This window comes from Engystomops pustulosus, chromosome 7, assembly GCF_040894005.1.
Source record: "Engystomops pustulosus chromosome 7, aEngPut4.maternal, whole genome shotgun sequence".
Taxonomy (NCBI): domain Eukaryota; kingdom Metazoa; phylum Chordata; class Amphibia; order Anura; family Leptodactylidae; genus Engystomops; species Engystomops pustulosus.
The window spans coordinates 169,553,568-169,575,541 of record NC_092417.1 but is presented as its reverse complement, the minus strand read 5'-3'; the positions used below and the strand labels follow the sequence as shown (position 1 = coordinate 169,575,541).

Sequence of the window (21,974 nt, the reverse complement as noted above, 5' to 3'; positions counted from 1 at the left end):
TGGAGCCCCCCAGGCTCATTTGCATAATTTGTAAAGCCTTTGTTTCTTAAAACAAGGGCATAAGACGCTAAAAAAAAGATCAGATCCTGCCAGAGGGGGCGCACACCAGTATGTCAGTGTGCTTGGTTCACCATCCTTCATCCTTTAGTATAGTATAGCTCCTTTACCTTGAATAATCTTCGGACCACGCCGTCCAGAACATCCCATTTTGTTTTGCCTCCGACCCCGATGATTCCGATAAGGAAGATCCTTGGGCGGCATTCCTGCAGGAAGGGGAAAGTTATGGTTGAAGGTTTTTTGACAATGACATTGTCCTGCAATTTTAGAGTGGCCACTAGGTGGCGCTGTGGTAATACAGGATAAAGGGAACTTCTATGAGGTGTCATTATCCAAAATTCTATAATGACACTGATCATGTGATCTAATGTGCAGAAGAGAAGGGGTTAGTCTTGTGTATGTCCATCACACACCTCTCTCCACTTCATCTCCTCCATGAAGCTGACAACGATCTTGACGTGGCGGCTTTCCTTGCGCATGGTGCCATCAGCGGTGTCATCCAGCAGCATGTCTGTAAGAGGAACCAGCAGCTTATAGATTGCCATTACCATCACCAAGCAGACCCCTGGATGTGTGAATAGTGGCCGACCACAGGGGTCACACGCTCTGCCCCCTATATATGTACATCTATGTAGTTACCCAGGCTGGAGGACTCCGTCATGGTGATCCCAGGCTGGGGAAATCCTACGGAATGTCTCGGGGAAGCGGTGATGGAGATCTGGGATGGCGTCCTGCTGCATTTCCCAGTATTTTCCGCTTTCAATCGATCGTTCTCCGTTTTCAGCTTCTCGATTTCCGTCTAAAAAGAAGAACAGAAAATATAAGAAGTCGCATTATGTGGCAGGAGTCCACTCCTTGTATGTACTACAACTCCCAGCAGATATTTCATGAACATCTCAGCCTCCTATCACCCATGTAAGCAATGGATGAAAGACAGATGAGCCCCAATCTAATCACCAAAATATGTTTTAGTATAATTTTGAATGATTCCAATGTTCTAAATTTGCTACAATTGTATCCAGTCATCTGTGAGCGGAACTTCCATCAGACTGATACATTGTAGCAAACTGAGAGACTTGTGCTGCTCGTGTGTTCGGCTCTACAAGGATTGACTATACAGAACAGATTGTAACAAACCCTCAGCGAGCAAAGGTACAAAAGTTTTCATTCAATGAACTCAAACAAATTGCTGATGGAATGGAAAACTTCTGTTTTACCCTTTTGAATTATCAAGAATTTCTGGATTTTGTGACCACATTTAATCTTAGGTTAATCAGCATCAAATTTGTTGGGGTGCTGAATGTCTGACACCCCCCCACTAATGAGCTGCCTGGGATCGCAGCATCACACCAACATGACTTGTTACTTCCATGAACAGCGCCACACCTGACCATAGGTGTTGTGTGGTATTGCAGCTTCTCTACCAGCACACACTATGGGCAGGTGTGATGTTGTTTATGGAACACACAGACATGATTTTCAAATCCCTGACAACCCCCTTTAAGGCTGCAATACCAAACACAACCACTATACAATGTATGGCGCTGTGCTCTGTAGAATGTGCAAAGTGCTTGTCTGAATGTTGCAGTCTCTTATAGCTGATTGGTTGGGGTGACAGCTGTGATACTGATTAAGGGAGATGCTGGGAATAGTAGGGCTACATGGGGGGTAGGAGGGTGACTCTGCCCCCATGTGGTCAGCACTGGTACTGGTCCATACCTGCATTCGGTTCATAGACTCGCGCAGTGTATCCAGCTGATGTGCCGAGCTCAAGGCTTCCAGTCGGATATCGGTCAGCTTCATCTCCTTGTCGCGGAGCTCGTTGCGCAGCTGCAGGACGCTGTCCGCCTCGTTCACCGAGCAGTCGGAGAGTCTGCAAAGGAGAAAATTTATGTCCATGAAGTTTGTGTCCTTAGAGGAACCTGTGGGAGATACAATCCAGGCCGGATGTTCTGGCAGCGAGTGCGACCGGGAAATCCAATATACGTTTGTTACTATAGAAAAATCCATGACGGAGACGATCCGGGGACGTTATTCCCTCTGATCCGAGTGATCAGTGATGGATCATTAATAATCTGACCAGAGACAGAGAGGTAAGTGAGACCCCAGATCATCACACTAAAGCTTAAAAGGGGCTTTCTCCCCAATGTCCCCTGTAGATGGGGTGATCACTGGGGGTCCTGATCCATCACAATGGACCGACGCACATTAACATCAGAGATAAAACTGTAGCAAAGCCTCAGTTATGACAGGTCTCTGGATGTATTCGCTGACAGCAAGCAGAGATCATGATAACGATGAACAGAAACGACAATGGATAGAGGCCCGGGTGCCGCTCTGTACAGGGGTACGGATCACTCATCCGTGTCATCGCTTGTCCTGACAAGATCTTGTGGAATTAACTTGTAATCGCTCAATTATGGCTTATATAGCAATTACAGCGATTAACGGATTGTAAACTCCACCAATTACCAGGACAGGCAGGAGCCTGGCGCAGAGGGATGTGCTGCACAGCTCAGCGGGGAGCGATGGTGCTGCACAGCTCAGAGGGGAGCGATGTGCTGCACAGCTCAGCGGGGAGCGATGTGCTGCACAGCTCAGCGGGGAGCGATGTGCTGCACAGCTCAGAGGGGAACGATGTGCTGCAGGCTCCATTAACTCCTGGAGTCGGGATGCTGAGATTACATTAAAAGGGTTCAGTGCATCACATAGTGGGGATCCGACGCTCCCCTGATCCCCTCCATTATTGGGGGGCTGCAGTGGTACACATATATCCTATAAGGGAATATATAGGAAATAGAGGGACACTGGATCTGCACATCCAGATGGTTTCACCCAAGATTCCATATTCTTCATTCTTTCACCCCTGAACCAGGAAGATCAGTATGAACTTACATGGAGCTGGACTGGGAGCTCCTCATGAGCGGGGTGGACAGCATGGTGTTATTATGCGGCAACTTTGGGGAAGACGGCAGCGAGGAATCCGTCATCTCCTCAATGTCGGAATGGGACGAGGCGGATTTGGGCGACTTCTTCTTGCCAAAAGCTTGTTTAAAGGAACTTCTCAGCTGTAAGGAAAGAAGGAAGGAGACTGTAAGGAGCGGTGGAGCCCGGGGCCGGGACATGGAGGGGGATGGGATGAGCCACGGAGAAGGTGAATGGTGACATGAAGTATGAGGAGGGGTGACAGGGGCGGCAGGCCTTACCTCATTCACCTGGGACAGGACAAGCAGAAGGGAGCGGGGGGAGAAAACAAAAAAAAGACAATTTAAACAGACAGGAAAATGCCCAATGCACCAAATACAGACAAATATGGAGGAGACGCGGGAGATTTCAGCACATTCTAATCATATGACACCAGGGGGCGCCGCTCATACACACAGACATAGATAGTGGTCACACCTGATCAGCCAGAAACTGCCCCAAGTGGCTGATAACAGAGAGCAATAAAGTACCAGATACGGCACAGCTAATAGGAGATCCCCAGGCATGAGCTAAAACACAGGGACACAAGTCACTAAAATATCCCCTTCCCCATTATAACATATCTGTGTGTATGAGCGCTGAGAGTGATTAGAGGCAAGAGAATCACAACAAGGATAATACAGAACAACAAGGACAACACACCTAAAGTCACATCTTATTACACTCCAGCAGTGATATAAGAGGAGCGGCCGATATCATCACATCTTATTACACTCCAGCAGTGATATAAGAGGAGCCGATATCATCACATCTTATTACACTCCAGCAGTGATATAAGAGGAGCGGGAGATATCATCACATCTTATTACACTCCAGCAGTGATATAAGAGGAGGAGCCGATATCATCACATCTTATTACACTCCAGCAGTGATATAAGAGGAGCGGCCGATATCATCACATCTTATTACACTCCAGCAGTGATATAAGAGGAGGAGCTGATATCATCACATCTTATTACACTCCAGCAGTGATATAAGAGGAGCCGATATCATCACATCTTATTACACTCCAGCAGTGATATAAGAGGAGGAGCCGATATCATCACATCTTATTACACTCCAGCAGTGATATAAGAGGAGCGGCCGATATCATCACATCTTATTACACTCCAGCTGTGATATAAGAGGAGCGGCCGATATCATCACATCTTATTACACTCCAGCAGTGATACAAGAGGAGGAGCCGATATCATCACATCTTATTACACTCCAGCAGTGATAGAGGAGCCGATATCATCACATCTTATTACACTCCAGCAGTGATATAAGAGGAGGAGCCGATATCATCACATCTTATTACACTCCAGCAGTGATATAAGAGGAGGAGCCGATATCATCCCATCTTATTACACTCCAGCAGTGATATAAGAGGAGCCAATATCATCACATCTTATTACACTCCAGCAGTGATATAAGAGGAGGAGCCGATATCATCCCATCTTATTACACTCCAGCAGTGATATAAGAGGAGGAGCCGATATCATCCCATCTTATTACACTCCAGCAGTGATATAAGAGGAGCCAATATCATCACATCTTATTACACTCCAGCAGTGATATAAGAGGAGGAGCCGATATCATCACATCTTATTACACTCCAGCAGTGATATAAGAGGAGGGGCCGATATCATCACATCTTATTACACTCCAGCAGTGATATAAGAGGAGGAGCCGATATCATCCCATCTTATTACACTCCAGCAGTGATATAAGAGGAGGAGCCGATATCATCCCATCTTATTACACTCCAGCAGTGATATAAGAGGAGCGGCCGATATCATCACATCTTATTACAGTCCAGCAGTGATATAAGAGGAGGAGCCGATATCATCCCATCTTATTACACTCCAGCAGTGATATAAGAGGAGCCGATATCATCACATCTTATTACAGTCCAGCAGTGATATAAGAGGAGGAGCCGATATCATCCCATCTTATTACACTCCAGCAGTGATATAAGAGGAGCGGCCGATATCATCCCATCTTATTACACTCCAGCAGTGATATAAGAGGAGCCGATATCATCACATCTTATTACACTCCAGCAGTGATATAAGAGGAGCGGCCGATATCATCACATCTTATTACACTCCAGCAGTGATATAAGAGGAGGAGCCGATATCATCACATCTTATTACACTCCAGCAGTGATATAAGAGGAGCCGATATCATCACATCTTATTACACTCCAGCAGTGATATAAGAGGAGGAGCCGATATCATCCCATCTTATTACACTCCAGCAGTGATATAAGAGGAGGAGCCGATATCATCCCATCTTATTACACTCCAGCAGTGATATAAGAGGAGGAGCCGATATCATCCCATCTTATTACACTCCAGCAGTGATATAAGAGGAGGAGCCGATATCATCACATCTTATTACACTCCAGCAGTGATATAAGAGGAGCGGCCGATATCATCACATCTTATTACACTCCAGCAGTGATATAAGAGGAGCGGCCGATATCATCACATCTTATTACACTCCAGCAGTGATATAAGAGGAGCCGATATCATCACATCTTATTACACTCCAGCAGTGATATAAGAGGAGCCGATATCATCACATCTTATTACACTCCAGCAGTGATATAAGAGGAGGAGCCGATATCATCACATCTTATTACACTCCAGCAGTGATATAAGAGGAGGAGCCGATATCATCACATCTTATTACACTGCAGCAGTGATATAAGAGGAGCGGCCGATATCATCACATCTTATTACACTCCAGCAGTGATATAAGAGGAGCGGCCGATATCATCACATCTTATTACACTCCAGCAGTGATATAAGAGGAGGAGCCGATATCATCACATCTTATTACACTCCAGCAGTGATATAAGAGGAGCGGCCGATATCATCACATCTTATTACACTCCAGCAGTGATATAAGAGGAGCCGATATCATCACATCTTATTACACTCCAGCAGTGATATAAGAGGAGGAGCCGATATCATCACATCTTATTACACTCCAGCAGTGATATAAGAGGAGCGGCCGATATCATCACATCTTATTACACTCCAGCAGTGATATAAGAGGAGGAGCCGATATCATCACATCTTATTACACTCCAGCAGTGATATAAGAGGAGCGGCCGATATATCACTGCTGGAGTGTAATAAGATGTGATGATATCGGCCGCTCCTCTTATATCACTGCTGGAGTGTAATAAGATGTGATGATATCGGCTCCTCCTCTTATATCACTGCTGGAGTGTAATAAGATGTGATGATATCGGCTCCTCTTATATCACTGCTGGAGTGTAATAAGATGTGATGATATCGGCCGCTCCTCTTATATCACTGCTGGAGTGTAATAAGATGTGATGATATCGGCTCCTCTTATATCACTGCTGGAGTGTAATAAGATGTGATGATATCGGCTCCTCTTATATCACTGCTGGAGTGTAATAAGATGTGATGATAAGAGGAGCCGATATCATCACATCTTATTACACTCCAGCAGTGATATAAGAGGAGGAGCCGATATCATCACATCTTATTACACTCCAGCAGTGATATAAGAGGAGCCAATATCATCCCATGTAGATATAAATGTCTCTGGATACGGTCACTACCATGGAAATAGCTGACAACAATATGACTGTACTGTAACATAACAGACATCAGGTGTAGTGTCCCTTTAAGAAAAAACAAGCCCAAATGGATCGCCAAGAAGAGAAACCAACGGACAACATACAAAATAATTCTCAACAAAACAAAAACTAGGTTATCAATTTCCAGTTCAACATCTTGGAAGGAGTCCGACTCCTGGGATATATAAGAAGTAAATGTGGACCTCCCCTTTAAGGTTGTGTGAGGTGTGTGTGCTGTGCAGCCACTAGTTGCAGGCAGGAAGGGGGGGGGCAGACATGCTTCTGACTATTAGGGGTCCCCTTGTATATAGCCTAGCACCCGCTGACGCCCCATATACACACCCAATTCTTGCGGTTCTTCTTCTTCTTGGAGTCGCTCTCCACGTTGCTGCCCACGCTGGAGTGACTTGTGGCGCTGTTAATGCTGGAGACGCTATCGGACGAGTGCTGCCGCCTGATCCGCAGGTCAGCTGACTGCGTTGTCCCATTACCTGAGGGTGAACAAAAAAATAATATAAAAAAATCTGAAAGGCATGGACACTGCTACAGGGCAAAGGTGAACCATAGCGCCACCTACAGGCAGGGTTTCAGTAACTAAAATCCAGATATACGGAGGTCCATACAATCTAAAAGGGACATTCATAGACCTGTTGCTGGAAGTGGCCTCTTCATGATTCACCAAGGACAGCGCCATGCATTGTATAGTGGCTGTGCTTGGTATTGCAGTCCAGCCTCATTCACTTGACAGGGACGGAGCAGCACACAGGATATGGCTGGGTTGGGTCACCTGATATCAGACCCCACCAACCCGATATCAGACCCCACCAGCGCCTTTGTTATGGCGTATGTAGGTGCTATTCTAGGCTCGCGTAGCCTCAGTACAGCCACCTCTTAGCAGACATTCAGACTTGTCTAGTTGCATCAGAAATTCCCCGTAGACAGAAGAGCTCCCCCTGGGGGAGGACAAGGCTGACGCCTATAATTACCTTTGCAGCTGAGCTCGGGGGTGTTGATGACGCCGTTGATGGCCGCCTGCGCCGCCGCGTTCTGCTTCTTCAGTTGTTCTATGGTTTTCCTTAACTCGTTCAGCTCGGAATCCTGGAGAAACAAAGAAACGATGAGAAGACCCGGAGATAAGATCCCGCCCTCTGGCTCGTGCTGGACTACAACTCCCAGCAGCGCTCACCTTCTGCTCGGCCGACATGGTGAGGCTCTGCAGGCGGATGGTCATGTTGCTCAAACTCTGCTCGAAGGCGGCGACTAGATGAGCCTGGAACGGGAGGAAAACATTAGGAAAACCTGGAATTTTCTCCTACGAGGGAGGGAAATCTGGGAGAGAGGGAATCCTTAATAAATGAGGTGCAGGGGTCAGGTGGTGCCAGGTGGAGGAGGAGGCCCCCGGCATGCGGATAGGGAATGTGTCTGCGAGGAATGTCATATACTCAATCACACGCCGCGGCCATCTGGGAACTCTACGAATTGTAAGCTCTTAGGTCAAAACTCTAAAAAATGATGGTCCAGAGCTGATAGCACCGCCCATGGGAATCAGGTCTGTGTGATAGGAGCTCCAGCCGAACAATGTGAAGAATTAGGAAATATCAGCTACAATCGCCGGTGTAGTCTGCAGAGCTTGTGCTTCTACACGACAGCCAATCAGAACAAGCAGAGCTGCAGTGTAAAGCATGGAGGAAGCCTAATCCACTGCAATGATAAAAGGAATCTGCCAGCATTATGCAGTGTCCCTGGAGAGATGAGTAATCAGACCTTTAGGTGTGTTGTTAGTAGCAGCAGGACTGTGATATTTGGATTTATATTTCTGGACTGTAGCTTCTCCAAGTTCACTGGAGGTGTGTCCTCACACTACTGTGCTCTGTGCAGCCAGTGTTATGTATTGTCCCTGGAGAGATAAGTAATAAGACCGTTGTGCGTGTTGTTAGTAGCAGCAGGACTGTGATGAATGTATTTATATCCCAGGATTGTAGCTTTTCTATGTTCACTGTGGGTTTGTACTCACACTGCTGTACTCTAAGACCTCTGCAGCTAGTGTTAGGTATTGTGCCGGTAGCGATGTGTAATCAGACCTTTGTGCGTGTTGTTAGTAGCAGCAGAACTGTGATATACAAATTTATATTCCAGGACTATTCCAGGCTTCTCCAAGTTCATGGGGGTGCTGCCAGTGTTAGGTATTGTGTCTAGAGATCTCAGAAATATGAATTTGTGTTCCAGGGTTGTAGTTTCTGTGGGTGTGTCCTCACACTGCTGTGCTCTGTGAGCTCTGCAGCCAGTGTTGGGTATTGTCCCTGGAGAGATTAATCGAACCTTTGTGTATGTAGTTAGTAGCAGCAGAACTGTGAAATATGAATTTGCAGGTTGCAGTTTCTATGGGTGTATCCTCACACCGTCGTGCTCTGTGCTCTCTGCAGACTTTGTTAGGTACTATCCCCACTTTTGTGTATGTGGTTAGTAGAAGTCCTGTGAAATATGGATTTATATTCCAGGATTGTAGCTGCACATAAGACACATCCTCATATGGCTGTGTCCCAGCACCTCTTGAATTAGATGGCAGGGGGAGGAGCCTGTGGAGCATTTCATTGCAGAGAGCTATGAGCACAGCAGTGTTAGGACACACCTAAAGTTTTAGTCCTTGAGACTGGAGGCAGACTTCTGTATATTGTAAATTTATATTGTATTGATCCAGAGACCACCAGCAGGAGGCAGTAGTGTCTACAGGGTGTGTCATGTTGTGCTCCTATACATGAGACAAGTGGGAGGGGCTATATACAATGAGGGCCATTCCTGTCCTATGAGTCAATGTGGCTGCTGTATTTATAGAGTCGTCCACCTGCGCTATAGAGAGTCACTGGATGTATACACTGCTATATAGGGAAACACACCAGACGTTACCAGCGCAGCTTCTGCTTATTCACCTATAACACGCTCACCGGAGCGCGACCAATCCCCGGCACAGCGCCGTCCAAACATTCACCGGCAGCACAAAGGAGGGCAGGACGTGTGAGCTCTGCTCATTGTGCCCCTAACACAACAAACTGCTGGGAAAGACCCCAAATCTGCCCACTCCGCACAATCCCACCCAGACCAGCTCAGGGGGAAATAACGGGTCACAGCTCCTTCAACTGCCAGGGGGTAACATAGGGAGCAAGGGATGGCAGGATCGGTGAAGACACCCTTTCCTCATCCCCAAAATGTGGCGAGATATCACTGTACAGGTGTGATGTCATAGTATCAGAGCATACTAGCACAGTACTAGGGTATGAGACGGGGTATCACTGCATGGGGGATGATACTATTGCATGGAGTATAAATACTGTGACATCATACCCCTATACAGTGATGTCATACTGATAATCTGTGATATTATACGGTTATACTGTGATATCATACCCCTATACAGTGATGTCATACTGATAATCTGTGATATTATACGGTTATACTGTGACATCATACCCCTATACAGTGATGTTATATTGGATAACAGTTGATATACTGTTATACTGTGACATCATGCTGTCATATCCTTATGCTGGGACATCATGCTGCTACACTGAAATGTCACACACTTATACTGTGACATAACTAAGTAAATTGGCTTCATACTGCTATACAATGATGTCATACCCCCTTATGCCTTATAACATGTGACATACCTAATACTATACAATGACATCACACTGCATAAGCTTGGAACATCACTGTATAAGAGTGCGACGTCACAGTATAAGAGTGCGACGTCACAGTATAAGAGTGTGACGTCACAGTATAAGAGTGTGACGTCACAGTATAAGAGTGTGACGTCACAGTATAAGAGTGTGACGTCACAGTATAAGAGTGTGACGTCACAGTATAAGAGTGTGACGTCACAGTATAAGAGTGTGACGTCACAGTATAAGAGTGTGACGTCACAGTATAAGAGTGTGACGTCACAGTATAAGAGTGTGACGTCACTGTATAAGAGTGTGACGTCACTGTATAAGAGTGTGACGTCACTGTATAATTGTGTGACGTCACTGTATAATTGTGTGACGTCACTGTATAAGACTGTGACGTCACTGTATAAGAGTGTGACGTCACTGTATAAGAGTGTGACGTCACTGTATAATTGTGTGACATCACTGTATAATTGTGTGACATCACTGTATAAGAGTGTGACGTCACTGTATAATTGTGTGACGTCACTGTATAATTGTGTGACATCACTGTATAAGAGTGTGACATCACTGTATAATTGTGTGACATCACTGTATAAGAGTGTGACATCACTGTATAATAGTGTGACATCACTGTATAAGAGTGTGACGTCACTATAATTGTGTGACATCACTGTATAAGAGTGTGACGTCACTGTATTAGAGTGTGACATCACTGTATAAGACTGTGACATCACTGTATAAGACTGTGACATCACTGTATTAGTGTGTGATATCAGTGGACGGGGGTATAAATACAAATTTTAGGGCAAAAAAAATATAGATTTGTCCCACGTCGGTGAATTCTGACTGGCTGACAACTTACATTGGCGCTGAGCTGTGTTGTCAGCGCGGAGACTTTCTCCTGGGAGGCGTCCAACTCTCTCCTTAATTTACGGATCTAGAAAATAAGCCACATAGTGATATAAGCTGCTGCCCCTTACAGACACAACCCGCAATGTGGTGAAATAATTGGGAGAATCACACAGCAGGGTCTCACCTCTGACTGGCACTTTTCTTCTGGCTGCAAAAGATAAAAAATTAAAAAAATTAAAAACTTAAAATGAGACTTTGTAGCAAGTGAAGGTTCTATGAACAGCGGCCAGAGAGGGATCTGCAAGGACTTGTACAGTTCTCCTTATTTGGGAAGTTTTTTTTAATGAATCCTTGTTGAATTAGGTAACCGGGAATACACCCCGCCCCCGACCCCCTGACTGATGATAGCCGGGACCGCAGACGTTTAACACCCAGGTCATGAATTTCGTGTGATCCTGTTGGAACAAGAGCTGCTAATGTCTCACATTCCACATTCCCTCTAAAACTACGGGAGGGGTTTTTTTTAGTGGCGCTTTTGGAAAAAGAAAGCAATTTTGCAAATATTTATGACAAATATTAAGCATCAGACTACGCAGGATGTGTCTGTAGTCTGTTACCACGGAGACAGAAGTCTACATAGAAACAAGCAGGTAGGAGATCGCTTGCTTCTGCTTTTATCCTATATGGAAATTGCTTAGTATAGATGAAAAAAAAAGCTGGGTGAAAAATCTATATGGCTTCTAGGATTTCCAAATTATCCAAAATATCTCTGATGCAGAAATGCAGAAAGTTGGAATACCATTCAGAAGTCTGGGAAAGCTGAGTGACTACCCCAACATATAAAGAAAGTGGCTGAGCTTTGTGTGAACTATTGGACAACACGCTGGTTTATTATCTCTTTTACATGGGGGAGGGAGGGCTATTAGCTTTTCCGTATTTGGAAGCTCCGCCCCCTTTTACTGCCCTGGCTTGAAAAACTTCTGGTTTAAGAGTCTCATAAAAACTTTGGAGAGTCTCCAGTCTTTGTTTAGGTGACGATTACTTCTATTAGTCAGAAGGAAGTGCTAACTACTTAGTGAAGTGTTATAAAGAGGGATGCGGGATTCCTCGCATTTTACGAATTCCCTATTGAAGAGAGTTGCGAAAATGTGTATGGGGTAGTACTAAGGGGGTCAGTTTATCTATGGAGGAAGCCCAAAAACCCTTGTCTATGTTGCCCCATTACAATTTGGCAGATGTAAAAAAAAAATGTGCATATAAAAAAAAAAATTTGGTTTGGTGTACGCAGCTCCAATGCAGAACTATGGGTCTCCACAGTAACAGACAGCAGCCAAGCTTTATGTAGTCTGATGCTGAACTTATATGCACTTCTATTGGACCTCTACTTCTGGATAGTGTGGGGTATTGCAGTTAAAGCTGCATTCAGTTCTATACAGCTCAGCTGCAATACCGCCATACACCATGGTCAGGCGTGGCGCTGTTTTTGGAAGTTAAGCAGCCATGTTTTTTCACGATTTTATTTGGATAGTCAGATAATAATAAGCCGGGTACTTACAGTGGAGTATACGGAGGACGTGCTAGACACCAGAGACAGCGACGATCCATGAACTGTGGGATAAAGGAGAAGACATCCATCAGATACAGTATATGGGAGTGAAAAGGAGCACACACAAAGGGTCCATGCTTCACCCAAACCCTAAATTACTCAGATTAGGGAGTTACCAAGCACATCAGGAGTTTAGGGACACGGCAGAGCATCCACTTTAGGTATAGGGTTTGCTGCATTACAATCTGCCATAGTGAGTGCTGACCATACTTTACCCTGCAGCTGCATTCACTCAGAGCAGTCAGTGCATACAGTCATGTGCTCAGTAACAAAACCAGCGATGGAAGGATTATATTTAGTGATCGTTTCCCCCCTGGAGGAGTTTGTGTCTTTACATGTCATATATGTTATGGTTGTGGCCAGGCCAGGTCCACAGATATGAGCCCCTAACAAAACCTGCCCGACCACCTGTACAGCCACCTGACTGCCCCCCGGAGACACTGCTGACCGAACAAGTATCACCAACTATGGACTGAAGGTGCGAGGTCACAGGTACAACTAATGACAAACAACCAGGTGACCACACACCCTGACACAGCCCTTCACTCGCCCTCCAATGTGAGCCGTATATTATATCTAGTTTACCTGTATATTATATGTAACTTGTTCTATCCCTGAGTTACATCCTGTATTATACTCCAGAGCTGCACTCACTATTCTGCTGCTGGTGCAGTCACTGTGTACATACATGACATTACTTATCCTGTACTGATCCTGAGTTACATCCTGTATTATACTCCAGAGCTGCACTCACTATTCTGCTGCTGGTGCAGTCACTGTGTACATACATGACATTACATATCCTGTACTGATCCTGAGTTATATCCTGTATTATACTCCAGAGCTGCACTCACTATTCTGCTGCTGGTGCAGTCACTGTGTACATACATGACATTACATATCCTGTACTGATCCTGAGTTACATCCTGTATTATACTCCAGAGCTGCACTCACTATTCTGCTGCTGGTGCAGTCACTGTGTACATACATGACATTACTTATCCTGTACTGATCCTGAGTTACATCCTGTATTATACCCCAGAGCTGCACTCACTATTCTGCTGCTGGTGCAGTCACTGTGTACATACATGACATTACTTATCATGTACTGATCCTGAGTTACATCCTGTATTATACTCCAGAGCTGCACTCACTATTCTGCTGCTGGTGCAGTCACTGTGTACATACATGACATTACTTATCATGTACTGATCCTGAGTTACATCCTGTATTATACTCCAGAGCTGCACTCACTATTCTGTATTCTAAAGTACATTCCAGAATGTAACTCAGGTATAAGGCAGTTAAATAGAAGTGTACCCACTGCAGGTAGGTTGCAGGATGCCTGCGGCAGGTCTAGCGCTCTAGTATTACACAGATAACTATTCATCTCAGTTTCTCTAATATCTAGTGACAGTCCAGGGGTTGATCTGTCATCATAACAGGAAGTAAAATTATCACTTACTTCTACTCAGCAACAAAGTCTCCCTAAGTGAGTGCCGATCCTATGTAACCCTATAGCTTCCCTGCTGCGGGCTGGTAACAGAGACATATTACCTACAGCAGAGATATGTACAGGATACGTGGTGCTTAGCCCTCTCTGTTGGTAGGAAAGCTGAGTGATCGCTCCCATTAGGAGTCTGACCCCAAATCAGGAAGGATTGTCAGTGTAAAGATTGTGATTGGTCACCGGGAGGGAAAGCCGGCACCTACCATACGGCACATGCAGGATTTCCCACCAGTGTCACAGTATATACAGCACCCATCATCATCTTCACATGAAATGTCATCTCTTATCAGATAGCAACACCCTACAGGAGAGTCTACAAATCTTCAGCTATTTGCCCCGCAGTATAAACACAACACAATGACAGCTGCATCATAATAGTGAGGAGACACCGGCGGGGTCCATTCCCAGGCTCCAATGTCACATCAGCAAAGCATAGACCTGCAGGCTACTCCCATATGTCACCTGTATACTGCACAGTATATACAGTTACACCCTTTATTATACTCCAGAGCTGCACTCACTATTCTGCTGCTGGTGCAGTCACTGTGTACATACATGACATTACTTATCCTGTACTGATCCTGAGTTACATCCTGTATTATACTCCAGGGCTGCACTCACTATTCTGCTGCTGGTGCAGTCACTGTGTACATACATGACATTACTTATCCTGTACTGATCCTGAGTTACATCCTGTATTATACCCCAGAGCTGCACTCACTATTCTGCTGCTGGTGCAGTCACTGTGTACATACATGACATTACTTATCCTGTACTGATCCTGAGTTACATCCTGTATTATACCCCAGAGCTGCACTCACTATTTTGCTGCTGGTGCAGTCACTGTGTACATACATGACATTACTTATCCTGTACTGATCCTGAGTTACACCCTTTATTATACTCCAGAGCTGCACTCACTATTCTGCTGCTGGTGCAGTCACTGTGTACATACATGACATTACTTATCCTGTACTGATCCTGAGTTACATCCTGTATTATACCCCAGAGCTGCACTCACTATTCTGCTGGTGGCGCAGTCACAGTGTACATACATGACATTACTTATCCTGTACTGATCCTGAGTTACATCCTGTATTATACCCTAGAGCTGCACTCACTATTCTGCTGCTGGAGCAGTCACAGTGTACATACATGACATTACTTATCCTGTACTGATCCTGAGTTACATCCTGTATTATACCCCAGAGCTGCACTCACTATTCTGCTGCTGGTGCAGTCACTGTGTACATACATGACATTACTTATCCTGTACTGATCCTGAGTTACATCCTGTATTATACTCCAGAGCTGCACTCACTATTCTGCTGCTGGTGCAGTGTACATACATGACATTACTTATCCTGTACTGATCCTGAGTTACATCCTGTATTATACCACAGAGCTGCACTCACTATTCTGCTGCTGGTGCAGTCACTGTGTACATACATGACATTACTTATCCTGTACTGATCCTGAGTTACATCCTGTATTATACTCCAGAGCTGCACTCACTATTCTGCTGCTGGTGCAGTCACTGTGTACATACATGACGTTACTTATCCTGTACTGATCCTGAGTTACATCCTGTATTATACCCTAGAGCTGCACTCACTATTCTGCTGCTGGAGAAGTCACAGTGTACATACATGACATTACTTATCCTGTACTGATCCTGAGTTACATCCTGTATTATACCCCAGAGCTGCACTCACTATTCTGCTGCTGGTGCAGTCACTGTACATACATGACATTACTTATCCTGTACTGATCCTGAGTTACATCCTGTATTATACCCTAGAGCTGCACTCACTATTCTGCTGCTGGAGCAGTCACAGTGTACATACATGACATTACTTATCCTGTACTGATCCTGAGTTACATCCTGTATTATACTCCAGAACTGCACTCACTATTCTGCTTTACACTACTCACCTTCTTCAAAACCATCCCGAAAGGATCCGGAGCGGCTCATGGTCCTGGTTTTCTCATCCAGAGACATGGAGCTGTTTCGGAAGCGTGGCTCTCCGTAGTGCTCGCCGTCTGTGTTGGACAGGCTGTGGGTACGTAGCATGGTGGAGTTGGATAAACTCATGTGAGCGGCGGTTGTGGGACTTGCTGGATAGGAAAGACATCACAACACACAATGAGTGATATCGTTAGGGTAACGATCGGATTATAGAAAGACTATTCTATATATTCTGTTACTATTTATAGTAGAGAGTGACTTCCATCTGCTATACAAGGGACTGACTCTCTAGGTTACACAGAGTGGCTCAGACTCACCGAGCTGGGAGAAGTTGAATCTGGTGCCGCAGGGTGAGGTTATGCTGGAGCTGGGTGAGAATGGGGAGCTCCCGGCCGTGTCCTGGAGCCCGCTGGATGAGTGGGAGCGCAGCCATTCCTTGGTTTCATCCTGGTTTCGGAGCTGGGATGATGGCGCGTACCTGAGAGCAGCAGGAACAGAGAGAAGATGAACGGAACCGGCAACGATTGTAAAAACACACAACCACATGACCGAGCATGCCGACACGTTACACAGCGGCACAAGGGGTTAATCCGGTTATCTATAGAAAGCCGATAACAGGATCGCCATATGGTGATGAACTACTGAGGATCCAATAGAACTCGAACAGCACCGGTCCCTACAAAATCCATTCTCATCAGCCAGGACTTAGATCTATGAGAAGATTTCCCAGGCACCTAAAGGTCACGATACATCCCTGTGTCCTGCATGTGTGCGCAGGACTGACCGCTCACTAGTGTGGGAAAGCTGGGTGACAACCCCTACAGGAGCTACATCCGTATGGAGGACAATTACTGCAATCCACATAGGAAAAGTCCAGCACCGTACAATAAAACGCCAAGCAACGTATCACATACACATGTATAGGGGAGGCGCCAGCCACCGGGTATAGGGGACAGAGCAAAGTCATCAACTCCAAGATAAGAGCTGATAAGACACAGTCATCATATATATATATATATTACTCATAATAATACTCCTGCACAGACTGTGTTATACCCCAGAGCTGCACTCACTATTCTGCTGGTGGTGCAGTCACTGTGTACATACATGACATTACTTATCCTGTACTGATCCTGAGTTACATCCTGTATTATACCCCAGAGCTGCACTCACTATTCTGCTGCTGGTGCAGTCACTGTGTACATACATGACATTACTTATCCTGTACTGATCCTGAGTTACATCCTGTATTATACCCCAGAGCTGTACTCACTATTCTGCTGCTGGTGCAGCCACTGTGTACATACATGACATTACTTATCCTGTACTGATCCTGAGTTACATCCTGTATTATACCCCAGAGCTGCACTCACTATTCTGCTGCTGGTGCAGTCACTGTGTACATACATGACATTACTTATCCTGTACTGATCCTGAGTTACATCCTGTATTATACACCAGAGCTGCACTCACTATTCTGCTGCTGGTGCACTCACTGCTTACATACATGACATTACTTATCCTGTACTGATCCTGAGTTACATCCTGTAGATCTTTTATTTTATATAAAAGTAAAAAACATAACAATACAAACCAAACATAATATACAATATATACAATCTTACCTGCTGGTCCAGCCACATTCACTCCTAGCAAAACAATAACTTACAATACACCAAATACTACAACCCCCACCCAACCGATTATCACATCCTCAACCAAACCAATAAACAATAAGACAAGCCACACCCACAAATAAACATAAATGACTATAAATATACATAAACCCACCCCACACCCTCTAATAACAAACCACCCCACTCAGATCACACCCCACACCCGTTTTTTTTTTTTTTTTTTTTTTTTTTTTTTAAATATATAATACATAATACACACATCACTACACTAAACTAAATCCCTCGCCCGCACCCTCCCCTTCCCCCCAGACACTGGTCTAACGTCCAAAGTTTGCGTTAAGTAGTCCAGACCAGTGCCCAGGGTCGTTCATAAGTCCCACCACCATCACCCCCCTCCCAACCTAACACTATGTCCCAAACCCCACTATATACAATATATACAATGTATACAGTATTTACAACACAACATAAAGAGAACAAAATACAAATAAAGTCTCAACAACTTCAATCAAAATCACATAAAGCCCAGGTTCGGTGCCTGCAAGCCCAACATCACTACATGCCCAGAACACAAAACAAAAATCTACAGTGCAGCATCAGCCCAACACCAGGAGTGGAGATGACAGACTAAGGGACACTAAAGGAGAACCCCCTCCAAAGGAGAGAGGCCCTCCCCGTGCCCAGCCTCTCATACTCCAGAGAGCGCACCTTCACCAGGTCACCCAGAATGTTCCTAACCACCTCATCCACCGGGAGGATTTTACGCTGCGTCGATACTAAACACCGTGCGTTCCACGTGTGGTACCTGACCACTAGGCTGACTAGAAATAATGTGCAGCGGTCCCGGCCACCCAGGCCTCTGAATGCTCCATAGGCCCACTCCGCATAGGAGAGACCGGCCAACCCGGGCCAATGGATGGAAGCGCCCACCCGGTTGTACACCTCTGTGTTAAAGGGGCACTGAAGCAGGAAGTGGTCCATGCTCTCCAGCAGGCCACCGCACTCCTCCCGGGGACAACCCCTTTCCTCAGAGCTCCTACACTTCAGATTGTCCCTCACACACAGCTTTCCATGGAAGCAGCGCCAAGCCAAGTCCCAAAACTTCAAGGGGATCCGGATAGAATTCAATAAAATCAAACCCACCCCCAGATCCCGACTTGGGCAATCCCTGAGGGCCAGAGGCTTCTGGAAATGGGTCAACAGAACCCTCTTGTCAAGGACTTTCCTCGACATGGTCCTGATCTCCCACATTCCCAGACCCCACCGGCGAATCACCTTCAGAACCGGGGTAGCGTAAGCCGGAAGATGCCCATGCGGTGTACGGAGATCCTTCACTCGCCCTCCTGTCTCCCATTCCTGGAAGAAAGGCCGAAACCATCCCCTGCAGGAGTATACCCACGGAGGAGCCCTCTCTTTCCAGAGGTTTGCGATATTGATCTTAAGAAAGGTATTCACTAGGAACACCACAGGGTTGACCATACACAACCCTCCTTGTCTCCTCGTGCGGTAAGTAACCTCCCTCTTGATTAGGTTCAGCCTATTCCCCCATAACAGCTGGAAGAACAGACTGTACACCCGAGTCCAGAGGGGTTCTGGCAACATGCACACACTGCCCAGATATATCAGCAATGGGAGCAGGTAAGTTTTGATCAGATTAACCCTTTCTCTGAGGGTCAAAGACCAACCCTTCCACTGGTCCACCTTCTGAGCGGCGATCTTAAGCCTGCCGTCCCAGTTTTGCATGGGGTAATCCCCCTGGCCGAATTCGATGCCGAGAACTTTGGCGGAGTCCTGGGGCCTTGGAAGAGTGTCCGGGAGATCAAACCCTGGATCCCCCTCTCCCAGCCAGAGACTCTCACACTTATCCCGGTTGATCTTGGACCCAGAAACCTCTGAGTAGCGGTCAACCTCTGACATCACCCATTGCGCCTCCCCTCCCGAGGACACGAAAACAGTGACATCATCGGCATACGCTACCACCCTTAGAGTGGCTTCCGGTGCTGCCCGATCCATCCCGACTCCCACCAACGGCCCACGATCAACCCTCCTAAGGAATGGGTCAATCGCGAACACGTATAAAAGTGGGCTCAGAGGACAACCCTGGCGAACACCAGACCCGACCTCAAAAGAGCGGCCAATCCAACCGTTCACAAGCGGGAAACTCTCTGCCCCTGCATACAAAACTTTCAGCCAATTGACAAACTCCCCAGGCAGGCCATACCTCAGAAGGACAGACCAGAGGTACTCGTGGTTTACCCGATCAAACGCTTTTGCCTGATCCAAGGACAGCAAGTACCCCTTCCAGTTACCAGCCCTGCCCTGCTCCACTGCCTCCCGAACACAAAGCACAGCACTAAATGTACTGCGGCCTGGAACAGAGCAGTGCTGGGTCCCCGAAAGGAGCCGGGGCGCAAACTGCACCAGCCGATTAAACAGCACCTTTGCCAAAACCTTTCTGTCCGTATTGAGAAGCGCTATGGGACGCCAGTTCTCAATACGAGATCGGTCCTTACCCTTTGACAGGATGATCAGGGCAGACCTCCTCATTGACTTCGGCAGAGCGCCCGAGGAAAGACACTCATTGAATACCTCAGTCAAGAGGGGAACCAAGGCGTCCTTAAAGGTCTTATAAAACTCAGATGTTAAGCCATCCGGGCCTGGCGATTTCTTGAGGGCGAGCCCTTCAATCGCCCGGCTGACTTCCTCTTCCCTGATCATCTCTGTCAAAACATCAAGAGAGGGGTCTACTCCTGGCTCAGGGACAGTTTCAGCCAGGAAAGCCGACATCACATCCCGATCTAGATCCTTCCTGCCCAAGAGGTGCGAGTAGAAGGATCTGACGACCTCCAGAATCCCTGATCTGGACCTTTTCAGGGATCCCGTACTGTCAACCAGTCCCGTGACAACTTTACCATTCACTGACATCTTGCAGTTTCTGTAAGGGTCGGGCGAGCGGTATTTCCCGTAATCCCTCTCAAAAACCAAAGATGCGTGTCTATCGTACTGACACCTCTTCAGCAAGGATTTCACTCTGGAGATGTCCTCACGACTACCTCCAGACGAGACGAGATGCTCGAGTTTCCTCCTCAGGCCCTGATACAGGCGGTACCTGTCCAGGCTCCTGAGGCTCGAGAGCTGGCGGAAGAATCTCGCCACCCTTTTCTTGAGCATCTCCCACCACTCTGACTTACTGCTACAAAGGCCCAGCAATGGTACCTGGCTCTGAAGAAAGTCCTCGAAGGATTGTCTTATCTCCGCTTCTTCCAGGAGAGACGAATTGAGCTTCCAGTAGCCTCTTCCCATCCGGGGGGTCTCTGTAACATTCAGAGAAAACAAAATTAGACAGTGGTCGGAGAACTCCACCTCAACAACGGACACTGCTGAAGAGATGGCTTCCTCCTTTAAATAAAACCTGTCTATTCTAGACCTGCAGCTACCCCTATAATAGGTGAACCCCGCGTGGCCTGGGGTGTGCCGGATGTGGACATCCACCAGGCGAGCCTCACTGGCTATGCTATTAAGAGCGACGCTATCATAAGTCAGCTTGTCTCTGGAACCTCCCCTATCCTGGGACCTCGTGACAGCATTGAAGTCCCCTCCAAAGACCACCTGCCGACTTGTAAAAAGGTAGGGCTTGATCCTCATAAAGAGACACTTCCTGTCCCACTTGGACTGGGGACCATAGATGTTAATAAGACGAAGTTCTTGTCCCTTCATGAGGACATCCAGGATCAGGCACCTCCCCATTTCTAACTCAATAACTCGTCGGCATTCTACCGGTGCGGTAAAAAGGACCGCCACTCCGCTATACGGCTCGGCCGCAAGAGACCAATAGGAAGGCCCGTGTCTCCATTCCCTCTTAGCTTTAAACACGGCCGCCAAATCTGGCAGCCTGGTCTCCTGCAAAAATAAAATGTCGGCTTCAACACGGCTGAGAAAATCAAAGGCCGCAAATCTAGCCGCATCAGACTTAATGCTGGCGACATTAATGGACGCCAGCGTCAACGGAGTGGGTGCCGCCATCATGAGTGATTGAGTTGGACGGCTTTCTTTTTACCCATCTTACCACCACCCTCGGGAAATGAA

The 21,974-nt window shown here is 46.5% G+C and overlaps 1 protein-coding gene across 13 annotated transcripts in view; it reads right to left on the bottom strand.

Annotated features, from left to right (window-relative positions):
- Positions 1-21,974, bottom strand: part of NAV2 (neuron navigator 2) — a 318,312-nt gene that overhangs the window by 4,847 nt on the left and 291,491 nt on the right. For all 13 annotated transcript variants that reach the window (XM_072118921.1, XM_072118922.1, XM_072118923.1 and 10 more), the window contains 13 exons: positions 16,569-16,729; positions 16,218-16,400; positions 12,722-12,774; positions 11,351-11,374; positions 11,177-11,251; positions 7,833-7,916; positions 7,633-7,744; positions 6,989-7,137; positions 2,953-3,125; positions 1,777-1,930; positions 697-856; positions 471-568; positions 168-263 (listed from right to left, as the gene is read on the bottom strand). In XM_072118921.1, coding sequence (XP_071975022.1) covers positions 168-263; positions 471-568; positions 697-856; positions 1,777-1,930; positions 2,953-3,125; positions 6,989-7,137; positions 7,633-7,744; positions 7,833-7,916; positions 11,177-11,251; positions 11,351-11,374; positions 12,722-12,774; positions 16,218-16,400; positions 16,569-16,729 — 1,522 coding nt within the window. The remainder of the gene's footprint in view (positions 1-167; positions 264-470; positions 569-696; positions 857-1,776; positions 1,931-2,952; positions 3,126-6,988; positions 7,138-7,632; positions 7,745-7,832; positions 7,917-11,176; positions 11,252-11,350; positions 11,375-12,721; positions 12,775-16,217; positions 16,401-16,568; positions 16,730-21,974) is intronic.